The sequence below is a fragment of the Ambystoma mexicanum genome, chromosome 12 (assembly GCF_040938575.1).
Source record: "Ambystoma mexicanum isolate Mex_15411 chromosome 12, UKY_AmexF1_1, whole genome shotgun sequence".
NCBI lineage: Eukaryota > Metazoa > Chordata > Amphibia > Caudata > Ambystomatidae > Ambystoma > Ambystoma mexicanum.
The window spans coordinates 865086646-865100063 of record NC_090936.1 but is presented as its reverse complement, the minus strand read 5'-3'; the positions used below and the strand labels follow the sequence as shown (position 1 = coordinate 865100063).

The 13418-nt window shown below is 42.5% G+C and overlaps 1 protein-coding gene across 1 annotated transcript in view; it reads left to right on the top strand.

The window, feature by feature from the left end:
- Positions 1-13418, top strand: part of LOC138514077 (solute carrier family 23 member 1-like) — a 1133216-nt gene that overhangs the window by 628132 nt on the left and 491666 nt on the right. The window contains exon 7 of the mRNA XM_069629338.1: positions 7876-8032. Within this exon, the coding sequence (XP_069485439.1) occupies positions 7876-8032 (157 nt within the window). The remainder of the gene's footprint in view (positions 1-7875; positions 8033-13418) is intronic.

Sequence of the window (13418 nt, the reverse complement as noted above, 5' to 3'; positions counted from 1 at the left end):
CGACACAAAGGGCATCAGGTTATGAGATCATTTTGTCTAGGGCTGAACTAGCGGTTGTTAGATGTAGCACTGTTAACCCTGCAAGATTCCTAGCAGAAGTAATTGAAGAGGGAGATTACGCCCACGACTGCACCCAAATAACTAAAATGTACTCATGTACTAGAAAAGTTGAAGAAAACGCACTAGAGGGAGGTGAGCTTTTGTTTATTGATGGGTCATCAACTATTGATCAAGGAGATGGGATACGAAGGACTGGGGCAGCAGTGGTAAAAATGATGGAGGCTCCGGTGTGTGTGGCTATGAAATGTGTACAGTAACCACAGCATTACTCTGCTCAAGCCGCTGAACTAGTTGCACTAATATTGGCACTTAAAGAAAGTTTTAACAAACGTGTAACAATATATTCCGACAGTGCATATGTTACATCCACTGTCCACTCAGGGCTAACAAAATGGAGGAGAAGAGGGTTTAGGAGAGCTGACGGCACTCCAGTGCAACATGCCCTCTTGTTGGCTGAATTAATTGAAGTAATAAACGACCCCCAAGAGCTAGCCCTAGTAAAATGCACCGCACACACCAATGGTGAAGACCATGTCTCAAAAGGGAATGCAGCAGCAGACGCACATGCGAAATATGCTGCATACTTTGGTGAGATATGGAACCCCACAGACTCACAGAGAGGGAGAGGGAGGGGAATAGCTAGGGAGATGTTAATAAAAGAAGGGTACACCCATCTCCCAGCCACACAGATTATGGAACTACAAGCGGCTGCACCAATGGCCAAAAAAGAAGTATGGGTAAAAAGAGGATGTACAATGTCCCCAACCGACGCACTATGGCGCCAGGGTGGCACAGGGAAAGTTGTAATACCGTTGGCACTGTTAAATACCGCCCTGAGCCAATTACATCACCCTGCCCATACAGGCAAGGAAATAATCGCAGCACGAATTAGAGAAGATTGGTTTTGTCCTGAGTTAAACTCTCATGTGTCAAATTTTATCAGCAATTGCCTCACATGTCAACAGTTTACGGCCGGTCATACTTTAAAAGTGATAAGAGGTACCATACCCCGGCCAGAAGGACCTTTTCGGCACCTTCACATTGACTATGTTGATATGATCAACATATGTCAAGGTAATAGGTATATGATTGTAGTAGTATGCCCATTTTCTAGGTGGATTGAAGCAGGGCCCTGTTCACACCCTGATGCGTTTAGAGCAGCCAAATTCATAGTAAGGGAGGTCTTCCCCAGGTGGGGAGTGTGCGAGGTGTTAAGATCAGACAACGGCCCACATTTCGCAAACGAAATGTTCCAACATATCACATCCCTGCTGAACATTAAACACAAATTTGCATGTGCATACCACCCACAGGCTAATGGCGTATGTGAACGCCTGAATGGCTTATTGAAGGAGGCAATTGCAAAAATACAACAAACAACAAAGAAAAGTTGGTTGTATTGCCTTCCGTTAGCTTTATTTGAACTTAGGAATAGGCCAGGGTCCGACCACCACCTCACCCCTCACGAAGTGGTTACTGGACGTCAAATGCGCCTTCCCCTAACCCCAACGTCAAGGGCATTCACCGACCACGAAAGTTCAGCGAGTGTGTTAGGTGATGAAATGTATCAATATGTGTCTTCTTTGATTACTAGTGTCGTGTTTGTGTCTCAACAGCTCGAGCGCACACGGGGCGGGTCTACCAGCAACCAAGAAAAAGGCGCAAGTACAGAATTGGGAAAGGAGAACTTGTGCAAACTTGCCAAGGGTGACCACGTGCTACTTCGCAATTTCAATAGAAAGTGGAACGAGAAGAGGTTCACTGGCCCCCATCTGGTAGAGGACGTATCAACAAGAGCAGTAAAACTAAAGGATAAGCGTGCCTGGAATCACCTACATGACGTAAAGATCTACAAACTGCAGACCCGCCCCAGCGCCAACGACAGGTCCATTGGAAGAACAGCAACAACATCCCCGACAGCGGAAGAAAGTTCCACCACAGACAACGACCCAATTGTTCCCTCGGAGACAATAACTGACGAAGAAGGGGGTGATCCCCATACTGCCCACCCCATGGTCACACGCTCAAAGAGTAAAAATACTTCCGCCATCTGAGCGCAAACCCCCCCCATTGACTGATAAGTACAGTTGTAACTAAAACTGAAGGACATTGCTTGCACCAATACACATGTAAACACGTGAATGTTCTCTTTTTTCTCTCGCACATACAGGAACTGCGTAATATTGTATTGTTAAGAAAAAGCTAATTAACACGTTCAGTGTACAGGCGTAGATGGTGCTGCCAGACGATAACTACCCAGAAGAATTGTCACACCAATTTGTATACGAAATAAAAAGGCCAACATACCTAAAAAGGAGAAGGGTACGTGTCTACTACACAGCCTTCCTCCTGGCCATAGAATATTACATGCCCCACCTCCGCCCATACTTGCCGGTCCTAAGAGACCGATCACTTAGAGTAGCGTGGGAGCAGCTCTTCGCCTGGGCACTGAATGACTACTTGATAGGGAGAGCTTAAAGGAAACAAAACTAACATTAATAACGAGCACTTTTGAGAATTTTTAGGCGGGCAACTTTAACGTCGCAAGAATACGCTGCCAGGACTGCAGCAAGGTAAGAGCAAAATGCCGGTGAGATTAGCATATGTAATAAAAATAATAGGGATTTTTATGATCACCGGGTTCTTGGCTGCCTCTGTCTGGCAGTACAGCTATGCTATTGATTTTATTGCTGCACCCAAACCTAATATACCCCCGTTCCCTGCTGCAACAGGTGTTACGTCAGGTGGTAATAGTAACATTGCACCCAAGCAAAATAGAGTTAAACGCAGCACATACTCAGACAATAAAGGTATTGATAATTATGTACAAGATTCAGCACACGTCACAAACAACATATGGTACCAGCACATGACCCGCATTGGTAAGCAGACAACTGAGGATAGCTGTTACGTTTGCTCATTAATACCATACGCCATGAGCGCTTCACGAACATTTGTTGCCACAGAAATAGATGAAAAAACAGCACAGTGCATAATATATTTGGCCCTGTTCCAAACGAAAGGAAGATTTCAAGGAACAGTAGTGCACATGACATGGAAAACACGAGACTCATACCCATATGAAAACAACTTCCTCAAGACCTATCTGAGTTATCACAAGACCAGTTTACATGCTGAAGCATTCAGGTACATAACAAGTGGCCCTGCAAAAGGAGAAACAAAGAAGGTAACACTGCAGTATCTACCATGTGATTGGTACGCCACTGAAATTCCGGGTAAACAAGGATGCTGGGAGAGACCGCTACTGACGATAACAGGAAAGGTGTATCTGGGCAACAGCTGGGAGATAGGAGTGATTGGCAGCAACATGGTAACAAAAGAAAATATCTCAACTATCGAGACACACAATCATCGATGTTGGACGACGTGGATCAAGTATGTACCAATGCTCACGTGGGTAGAAGAAGATGAAGACCCAATAACTATACTACCATTGGCTGCGCCCAAAATATGTTACCAGCATAAAGGAGAGGTGGACGTAGGATATAACACCAATTGTGCAAGCGTGATGGAGTTACCTGAGGGGGGAGCGGGAACAGCAGTAATAATGGACCATTATTGGGCCTGTGGAGAAAAGGCATATCATACACTGCCTCCCCTGTGGAATGGTGTGTGCACAATGGTACACGTCAATGTACCATCACTAGTGGTACCTAAGAAGCATGTCGATGTGGCGAAATTTCCTAAAATGGATGAAGGGGATAAGAGAAGAAAGAGATCTGCACCACTTCAGAAGGAGCAAGGAAACAGGACCAACGGCAATGATACTGTCCTAAATAGGAGAAAAAGACAAGGAGAGCCATTAACAGGAAATTACCTGTGGGGAAGGTCGGAAACGGAACTAACATCAATACCGCCAGAACACAGACTATTCAGCAGAGCAGCAATGTTCTTCTCCTCAATAATACATCCGGGACTGCAGGCATACGCAAACGCAAAATGGCTCCAAATAACCAGATGGGAACTAATGATGACCATCAATTCGACAGTAAATGGGTTCAACGCAATTAAAGAGGAGCTGCGAGCTGTAAGGATGGTAGCACTCCAGAACAGATATGTATTGGACCTTCTCACAGCAATGGAAGGAGGAGTTTGTGCAAAGATAGGACAATCTTGCTGCACGTTCATACCTGCCAACGATGCTGACAATGGTACACTGACAGAAGCAGTTTCACAATTGGCCCAGATGCACTCCAAAATGATGGACGAAAGTAACGGTGTAGACAAGGATAAGAGCTGGTTTTCACTATTATGGTCATGGATGCCATCTTGGCTGTCAGATGGACTGAAAATAATAGTGGGGTGTACTATTTTGGCTGGAGCTACCCTGATCATAATTAGATTTTGGAAGGCCCGGAAGGCACGCACGACTGACGAGTTGCTGGAAATGGTGGGAATGCACCCCTTAATGCCAGCAGATGACGGCCAGCATACAGGTGTGATAATACAAGAAAGGGAGAAGTTGCGCACCCAAATCATCACCAATCATCTAGACCCACCATCAGTGAAGATCGAGAACCCAAGGAACCCCAGGAGCTACATAGGAAGATGGGTATACTGTACTCCTGGAGGAACATGTGAATACATGTATTGGTCATTTGAAGATCATGTAAACCATTATGGACATCTCGGAGGGATAACTAAGATATGGAGGGTAAGAGGAGATAACGAGAAGGATATGTTTGTGGTCGACAAGTCGACCAGAGGGGGGACTGAAGTGGGAGAATGGAAAACCAGGCTCCCGTCCTTCACCTCTCGCGCTTGGCCTAGAGGGTCACGGTCCAGACACCCGCCGCGAGAAGAGTTTGTCCATTTACCAGACGACCAGGTACCCTGGTACAGGAACATACGGATGTGTCCACCTGCCTGCCCAGCAGCCCGCACTGGCCATGCCGACACCTGCGGCTCGGATCAGCTAGACTAAAAACCACACGTCGTTAGAGATGCCATGACGACCTAGACAACGGGAAGCACATCTGTACAAATATACACACTGGACATTTCCACACCAATCTACACGAAGAACATACTCAGTGCTCTGACGTAGGCGACAGGCATATTCACGGACGTGCATCTTTATTATTTTTACATAGGCTTTCAGAATGCAGAAACGCAAGACGCATCATGAACTCATCTATAACGCTTGCTCACGCTTCTCTTGAAACCCGTTACCACCATGAGAGGTATAATGGAAACACGATACTGGTCATGGAAATATATGCTACTATAACCTAAAGTACCTATGCACCAAACAGACTACTTAAGCACCAGGCCTGAGTAGGCCTCAAACAAAAGCTCCCGTGGACATTAACAAAGCAAGAGTCAGGTTGCTGATCCTGCAGAAAGAACCCGGTGGAGCAACCAGCCAAGGTCGCAATGTTGCAAACCCACATCCAAGAACAAATTATCAAAGGCACGATGTTGCAACCTCGCACTCCGCGCCTCAACGATAAAGGCACGCCGACAAATTAAACCAGACGCGCAGTAGAAAAAACAATATTAATTGTGCAGAATTCTGCCTCTTTCACGGTCCCTCCCCACGTGACCAAACCGAACCTGACGAGATGCCAAAACCCAGGAGAGAAAAGGCGTCTGGGTCCCTCACTACGAGACACAGGCCGATACACTTGAAAGGCTCAATGGACATCTGCTACAGTGGGAGCGGTCAGCCTTCCACCTATGAATAAATCCTCACATTGTCTGCACGTACCCATATTAAAACATTGTTGCAAACACAGGTACACCGAGAGCTGGGAACAACGGTGGTCCCAGGCTGGGAAGCTCACGGATGCACCAATCAGAACATGGGGCTCTTATCTCAGACGTCAGTAATACTAGCCAATCCTCAGGAGTCTTCATGTAACAATTCTTATGTATCTAATTGTAGGGACAACCCAGATATACCACCTGACTACACCTTGTCCACTAATATCATTCTCTATATGTGTACTATACTAACCCTACCACTCGAGCAACCAATTAAGAGTGGCGATAGGTTTTTTGTTAAACTTTCTGAAGTGACGCAAGTAGCGCGTCATAATGCATTAAAAAGGGCCTGCGAGCCCCACGATTGTGTGTGTGTCAGGACGAACGCGTACGCTCCTTGACCCATCCCTGCCGTTTTGTCTAAATAAACAGAAGAGTCACCTTGCTCCTTGTGTGTGTCTCATACTCTATCTCGCCTGGGATATACGGGAGGAGTTGGGGCCTCCCTGCCCGGAGGTCTGCGGACGGCCCGGCCGACCCGGCAGAATTTCCCCCCGACAAAACACTATATGAAACTCATGCAAATGTGATTAGAGATCAGCACATTTTAAAATGTATACGTAATGCTGATGGTCTACCAAACTATTTTTGGTTTCTATATTGAATTTGATATCCAACAAAGTACTGGAATGAATAGGAGTGCTATATGACTATGAGATCTCGATTTGTGATGAGTGATTACAAAGGACACATCAAACAGAAAGCAAGGATTTCACATGTAATGAGCAGTGTTCTCACTATATGTGAATAATGTTCAATTAATGCAGTGTTTTCACAAATTTGTATACATACTGTCTATGAATCTAGATCTCGTATCAGTATGTCCCTCTTCATCACCCTCGTACTTTGATCTCGATCCTCGTATTATATTTTTTTAAATGTTAATTTTTATAGGTAGTCCTTAAAAGGACTTCTGTGTTTATAATGTGTAAGGTATAATTGTGGACCAACTCACTCTTCTGCGTAACAGTCTCCACTAACCAGGCCTTACTTTTCCTCATCACAGTCTCCAAATAACCCCACCTCGCTCTTCCTCATCACAGTACACAATTACTAATCCCTTCTTATCTACTGGATACAAAAATGAACAAATACTTGATAAACCTGATGTTGCGTTGCTCATGAACAGATATTGATAACAAATGATATGATATCAGGTATGTTATCAGAAAAAAAGATAGAATTGGAGGTGGTGTGAGGTATGGTATAACAAAAACCTTGAAATTGATTGAAATCCTTTTAGTTAAGGGACAGTTAGGGTGAATAAGTTAATTGCAATAAACCATTGATATTCAGTAAAAAAATGTTATTTGAAGCACTGTTAAGGTGAAACAATGATGAAACAAAACCTCCGAAAGTCCATGAAAAAACTGTAGTTAAAATTACATTAAGGTCCTAATTTAATGCCACAAAACTGCTGAAATTCAGCAGGTGCTGGAAGCTGTGCCACCTTAACTATGAGGCTCCCATTGCGCCCTAATCACACTGATAACATCACAAAATACATCACTGATGATATCACATATGCCATCACGTTTGACATCATGAGTGATATCTCTGGATGTGATGCATCATGAGATCATGTGTGCAAGAGAGATGCACCATTGAAAAGCCGTGTTTCTGAATATGAGGGTGGATTCAGTTGCAAAGCTTGGTTGAAGTTTGCATTTAAAAATATTGTCTATTTACACCCATGGTATTCTTATTCATCAGACTTACATATTCTGAACAATTTATCCAAATTAAAATACTGTTTGATGTAGGTTATATTCTCTGCTCTGATCTCTTGATTTATACGTAATTTTTAACATTTGTGTGAGTTTCTTTATGAGTGTATTATTGTATGATTTTTGGTTTTAAGCAAAGTGATGCATTGATAAGAATTGCAGAAATGAAAAAAAACGTATATTCACTACATGCTATTCATAATAGAACGTGAATTGAGCAATAGTAACATGTGATATCAATTATTTTGTAAAACTGTTTTTTACCTCATTAACCACATGTATGTTTCTGCACCCTACCAAGGTGCTGCTGGGCATGTGTGTTTCGTGGTTGATCTGCTATCTGCTTACACACTTCAACGCTTTCCCGAGAGGTCCTGCAGAGTATGGATATGCCGCTCGAACAGATATTAACCTTGATGCAATATCAAATGCGCCTTGGTTTCATATTCCATATCCTGGTAAGTTGAATTATTCATAAGTGTGTATTCTCTTACAACATCAGTGGTAGTATGCTTGCGACGTTCTCGTACAAACCCATCGAGAATTACCCGGCTTGTAAGAAATCCGAGAAATATTTGGCACATTCAATAATGTGATGTCTGAGAAGGACCACAGCTGTTCACTTTTTTTTAATGAGCACTGAATGGCGATCCCATGTAGTGGTGTGGTCCTTTTGTTATCTTGTACGCATACTTATATATTAACTTAATTATATTTAAAGAGTCGCATTTGTTAACAAATACCACATGACTCTGCCTATTTATTTTTTAAATGATTGGATTTTTGCCACATGCTACATGTAAAGCTAGCCACTACAAACCGATATCTACAACGGGCATCACACCAAGTGTATTTTTCATTATATATATTGCTGGCTCTTTTAAAGCACATAATCATTATCAATCACATTAAGTGTATTTTTGAAGCAACATTTAAAAACAGACATTGCTTGTGGCTATGGTGCTTTCCAAATACATACCCAACATGCAGCAGCACACTTTTTAATCCTTATGTTCATTCTTGTACAATGTTCGCACTGTCTCCTTTGCCCTTACCTGTTACTGGCCAGAGACCTAAGAGCAGTCCCATTATCTGTCCCTCGAAGCCAGGGGGCAACCCCATGTGCTCCTCCCGCAAGGACACGTCTTCTTCAATCTGTCATATTTCTGGAAGGAGAGGCAAGCTAGCGCACATGACTCCGCCCTGTAGGCTCAGCATGTGCGGCCGTTCACCTGTTCTATTATCCTTTAAGATCCCAGTTAGCACCCCCTGCCATCTACCCATGGCACCCTGAAGTCCCTGAAAATCAGGTGCAGCCTTTCTAAAATCCCTAGATGAATAACTAAATACATAAAGATAAAAGGCGTGCCTTTTTTGGCATTCTTAATGACAGGTGTGCAACTGATATGGGATTTGTTGAGGTGCAAAAATGATTGTTCATATAACTGATTGCTCTCGCAACTTTTAGCAAAACCTATACAAATTAAGTCAATTGTGCTTTCACTTTTCAATTTTGACGTTGTTTTCTGCCTTGAATGAACATTAACTTAATTAGTTTGCATACGTCTTGGCCATATCGTATTTGCCTCCATTTCTTTTTATTCAAGCACCTCTCTAAGTGTTTTCCCTGTTTTAACAGATGTGGCAATGCACATTTGAAAATAAAAGATCCCTTCTTGATGTCAGGCGCTTAGAACCAGATGCCTCGACAGCTTCGTGCATACAGCTAAATGTTACAGTTCTTACAGTTCACCTGATGTCAGAATTAACCACCCTGCCATTAGCAGTATGGAAGCTTTCTTTCATTTGGATTTGAATTGTGCCTTTTTCCTCTCTGAACCAGTCTTGTTCAAGGGGCCAAGCATGGAAGCATCAGCTTCATCATTTAATTCAGTGAATTGATATTTTTGACGCAACACGCTTGTCTGTTTATTTATTTATTTATTTCGAAATTTGTATAGCGCATCCAATCCGGAGGAATCCGGGCCTGTTAGTGCATTTTCTCACTTTCCAGGCTACCTTTCATACCTTCCATACAACTGATTTTGTAAATAAAACAATACCTCGCTGTTTTTAGCTGGAATAAAGATTTCCTCCCAGGGAGATAAGGGGATAAACACTGTAGATAGTAAACCTGCAAGCAATGTGTGTTCTTGCCCCATACTAGATACCTACCTCCCTTAGGCTAAACACGCATTTGGTAAAGGGTCTAATTTGTATCATGTCAAATAATGTATTTAATGTAAAAATGCAGAGGGTTTGGACCTGAGTTGGACCTGATTAATTTAAATAGCTATACATGGTTGAGATGGTTCTTCCCATACTATTGGTTGCATTGAGGATCTAGTGGGCTCTACTGATCAAAATCGGGTAGTTGGTGATGAACTTGGCCGAATTCTGGTTGATGAATTTAATGGCCTGATAAGGTTAGAATAAGTATCCACATTTATGTTTTGAGTTATTTTCTCAAGTCAGTATGACGGCTCAATGGTGGTGGCCTGGAGGCAGTAGGACTACGGTTGCCAGGGTTCCAGAATCAACCATGTTCTATAGGTCCCAGCCCGAGTCTCAGTAGTCTTTGCTTTTTGCAGGAATAGCATTTACAAAGATTGGTGTTTGTAGTGGTGTATTTGATCTTCTTCATGACATGGATGTACTGTTTCAAGATGAATACCATTTGTAGGTGGTTCTGTTGTTAGTAAAGATGCGATGCCCAAGACATACTACAACAGGTTTCCTTTATGCCATGTGATCGTTTGGTTGTGCAAAATGTACCTGGGTAGGATGAAGGTCCACTAAATCTCTTATTGTTACTACGCCTCCATTGTGGTACTGCAATGCTATTTTGCGAGGGCTTTGTAGGTTTCGTCTCATGGATAGGGCCAAAAGAACGGCAGTGGACAGGAAGTTTTGTGGGCCTGTTGATTTTTCCTCCTCAAGGGGGTCATGCACGCGTGCACTTTGTTCACCTCACACCTATATTCTGACATTATAAAAACGTTCTTCCCAATACTTTGTAACAATGAGTTGGGGAAAAAGTGAGGAAAGTTGCTTTCAGTTTGTATGTGTGCCTTAAATGGTTACAAAGTATCAAATAGCACCAGCCCTCTTGCCATTCATACCGAAGGAGGACAAAAGTTTGGTGAAGGATGAGCTTGTCATTGTGACGGTAAAAAGTTACCATGATCCCCTCATGATTGAAATGACATCTGTTTTTAACAGCTGTAATGAGTCCCAATGAGAATGTTAGCAGTTTGCCAGCAAACACGCTTAAACACGCGAACACATGCATCTCACAGGCTTTCTCCGCCCCCTACTCCTTAATATCATACCTATTAAGACATTCTAGGTATCAGTTCCAAACAATAGGAACATCTGAATGTGGGACAAGGCATTTTTCATTAACAGGAACAGAAACAGCAATCTAAATTGTACTATGTGTGTGGAGGGGCTCCTAAAGTAAACCTACTGCAAACCCTTAACGGGATAATGAATATTGCTTGAATATAAAGTAGAAACTGGACTGGAATGGGGGAGAGGGTAGCCTCGTAAAAATGAAGGAATGCTGTTGCATACTGGATCACAACTTATTCTGTTTTATGTGTTGTAGTCAGCGGGGGGGGGGGGCGTGATCTACAACATAAAGAGCGAGTTGCTGCAGGAGTTGGATTGTATCTTTTCCACTGACACTCTCCGATTACCATAATAATAGCACTTATTTCTAATGCATCCATTATTAAATTGAGGTTTTAGATGTGTCTAACTTGCTTTGAAAATCATGTTTTCAGACTTTAAAGTTCAGTACCCCTTGATGACAAATTTACTTTTTGGTTTTGGTGTATTTTGGTGGCACATACACCAAATTATCACCAACACTAATGAAAAAGAGAAGAAGGCGGTGCCAGAAAGATGACTTTGTGGTTGGCTGTTATGCTGCTGTAATCCAATAGTGTTTTTTAACACTTTTTCTCCCAATCTCGAGTTCTGTAACATGCCATGAGAAAACCGAGGACGTCTGTATGTTTTCAGTGGTACTGTACGTCTCCTTCTCAATGTGATTTCTTATGACAACATCCTGGTGTCCTTGTAAGAAATCATATTCGTGCTCATTTTCAAGTTCCCCTGTAAATTAGCGGTGGGGTGCCACTACGATTAGACATACAGGTAGACGTCTCTCTGCTGCCACATTCTGGTCATTCACACAGTGGAGCGCAAATGTGCTGGGCAAACAGCGGTGGATATGTATGTGCACCACCTTTTGCCCTGCACTTTTGCACTCTGCTGTGCAGTTATTTATTTCATTTTATTTTATTTTGTGTGCTGTTTTATTTTATTTTATTTTATTGTGCTACAGTTTTTCACAACTTTTCCCAAATCAGATTCCCATTCTAAAAAAAAAAAGGTCAAGCTTAACTCACAGTCAAATACTCATCATATAAATCAAGATTAAAATCATGAATTGTAAAATCCTAATAGTTTAGACTAAGAAATAACCTGGCCAAATCAACCATGAAAAATACAAATGGCTTAATTCAGGGTACAATGAGCAACTCATGTTAAAATATTTAGAACGGTATAACTATTTCTCTAAAGGAGAGTGAAGTACATGATAAATGCTTCATGTTCTCCACTCATAAATAGAGCCCAAATGACTTCCATCGTGAGGCTCCCAGCCAGGCCTGCTGCCTGGAGTGCCTGTCACCTCAAGATCTGTACTAAATCGCATTGTACCAACAAATGCTTCACAGTTTGCAGATGTCCTTGCCACACAAGCAGCACTTCCTGTCTTCTCTTGGGGTCTGCTTCCAGGCCCCCTAAATTGCATGTGTCCTGACCGTATTGAACTTTCATTTCAAGTAGTCCCAAACCAATAAGTTCACAATGAAACACTTAATATATTTTAACTTTTTCTCTCTCCTGGATATAATGAAAATAGTCCAGAGCATGATCATGTGCAGTGTGATTAACAATGGCTTGTTCCCGGCCAGAATCAGCCAATTTGTGTTTCATATGGGCTTTATAGAGACTGGGTGTGACACTCAGGGGACCACCTAATGCCAGGTGTGCCCATCTGTCAGTGATGGCTGCAATTTTAGCAATGTGGCTGCCACGCATCATTCAAGATCTAGTTTGGGTCACGTCAAATAACAAACCTGCAGAGTAGACATGAGAGCATTGGCCAATTTCCAAGATGTTGTTATGCAATTCAATTGGAATTATATTAAATTCCAGGTACACCATTACGATTGTGGTGTAGGAAAGGGAGTTTTAACAGTTTTTTAAAGATTGTATGTTCTAATTTGTCCACCTCCTCCAAATTGCTCAATGCCCATATCACAGCCCCATACCTAATAATGGAGTTGATCTTGGTCTGATATAATTGGAGGAGCGTGGCAAGAGCGAACCTTCGTCCGTTATTCACAAAGGCAACAATGCTTTCCAATGTCATAAATGTGATTGCTCTCACCTGGTCTAGATGCACATTTCCTTGAAGTCTAGAGTCTAGGTGAATGCCAAAGTATTTGTATGCATATATCTTCTCTATATGCACCCCCTCCAAGTTCCAACGTGACTTTTTAGATTTTTTCCAGGGAGGGATAAAAGACCATGATCTTTGTTTTGGTGGTGTTAATGACCAGTAAATTAAGGTTGGAATATCTCTTCAGGTTGTTCAAGGAGTATTAAAGGCCTGCGGGGCTAACATCAAGGATGACGAGGTCAAACGCATAACCTAACTGTTGGAGAACCGTGGAACCAAGCTTGGGGGAAATGGTCGCTGTATCTTTTAGCACATCCCCTAACTCAGAATGATAAAGATTGTAGAGCATCAGTGTCAAAATACAC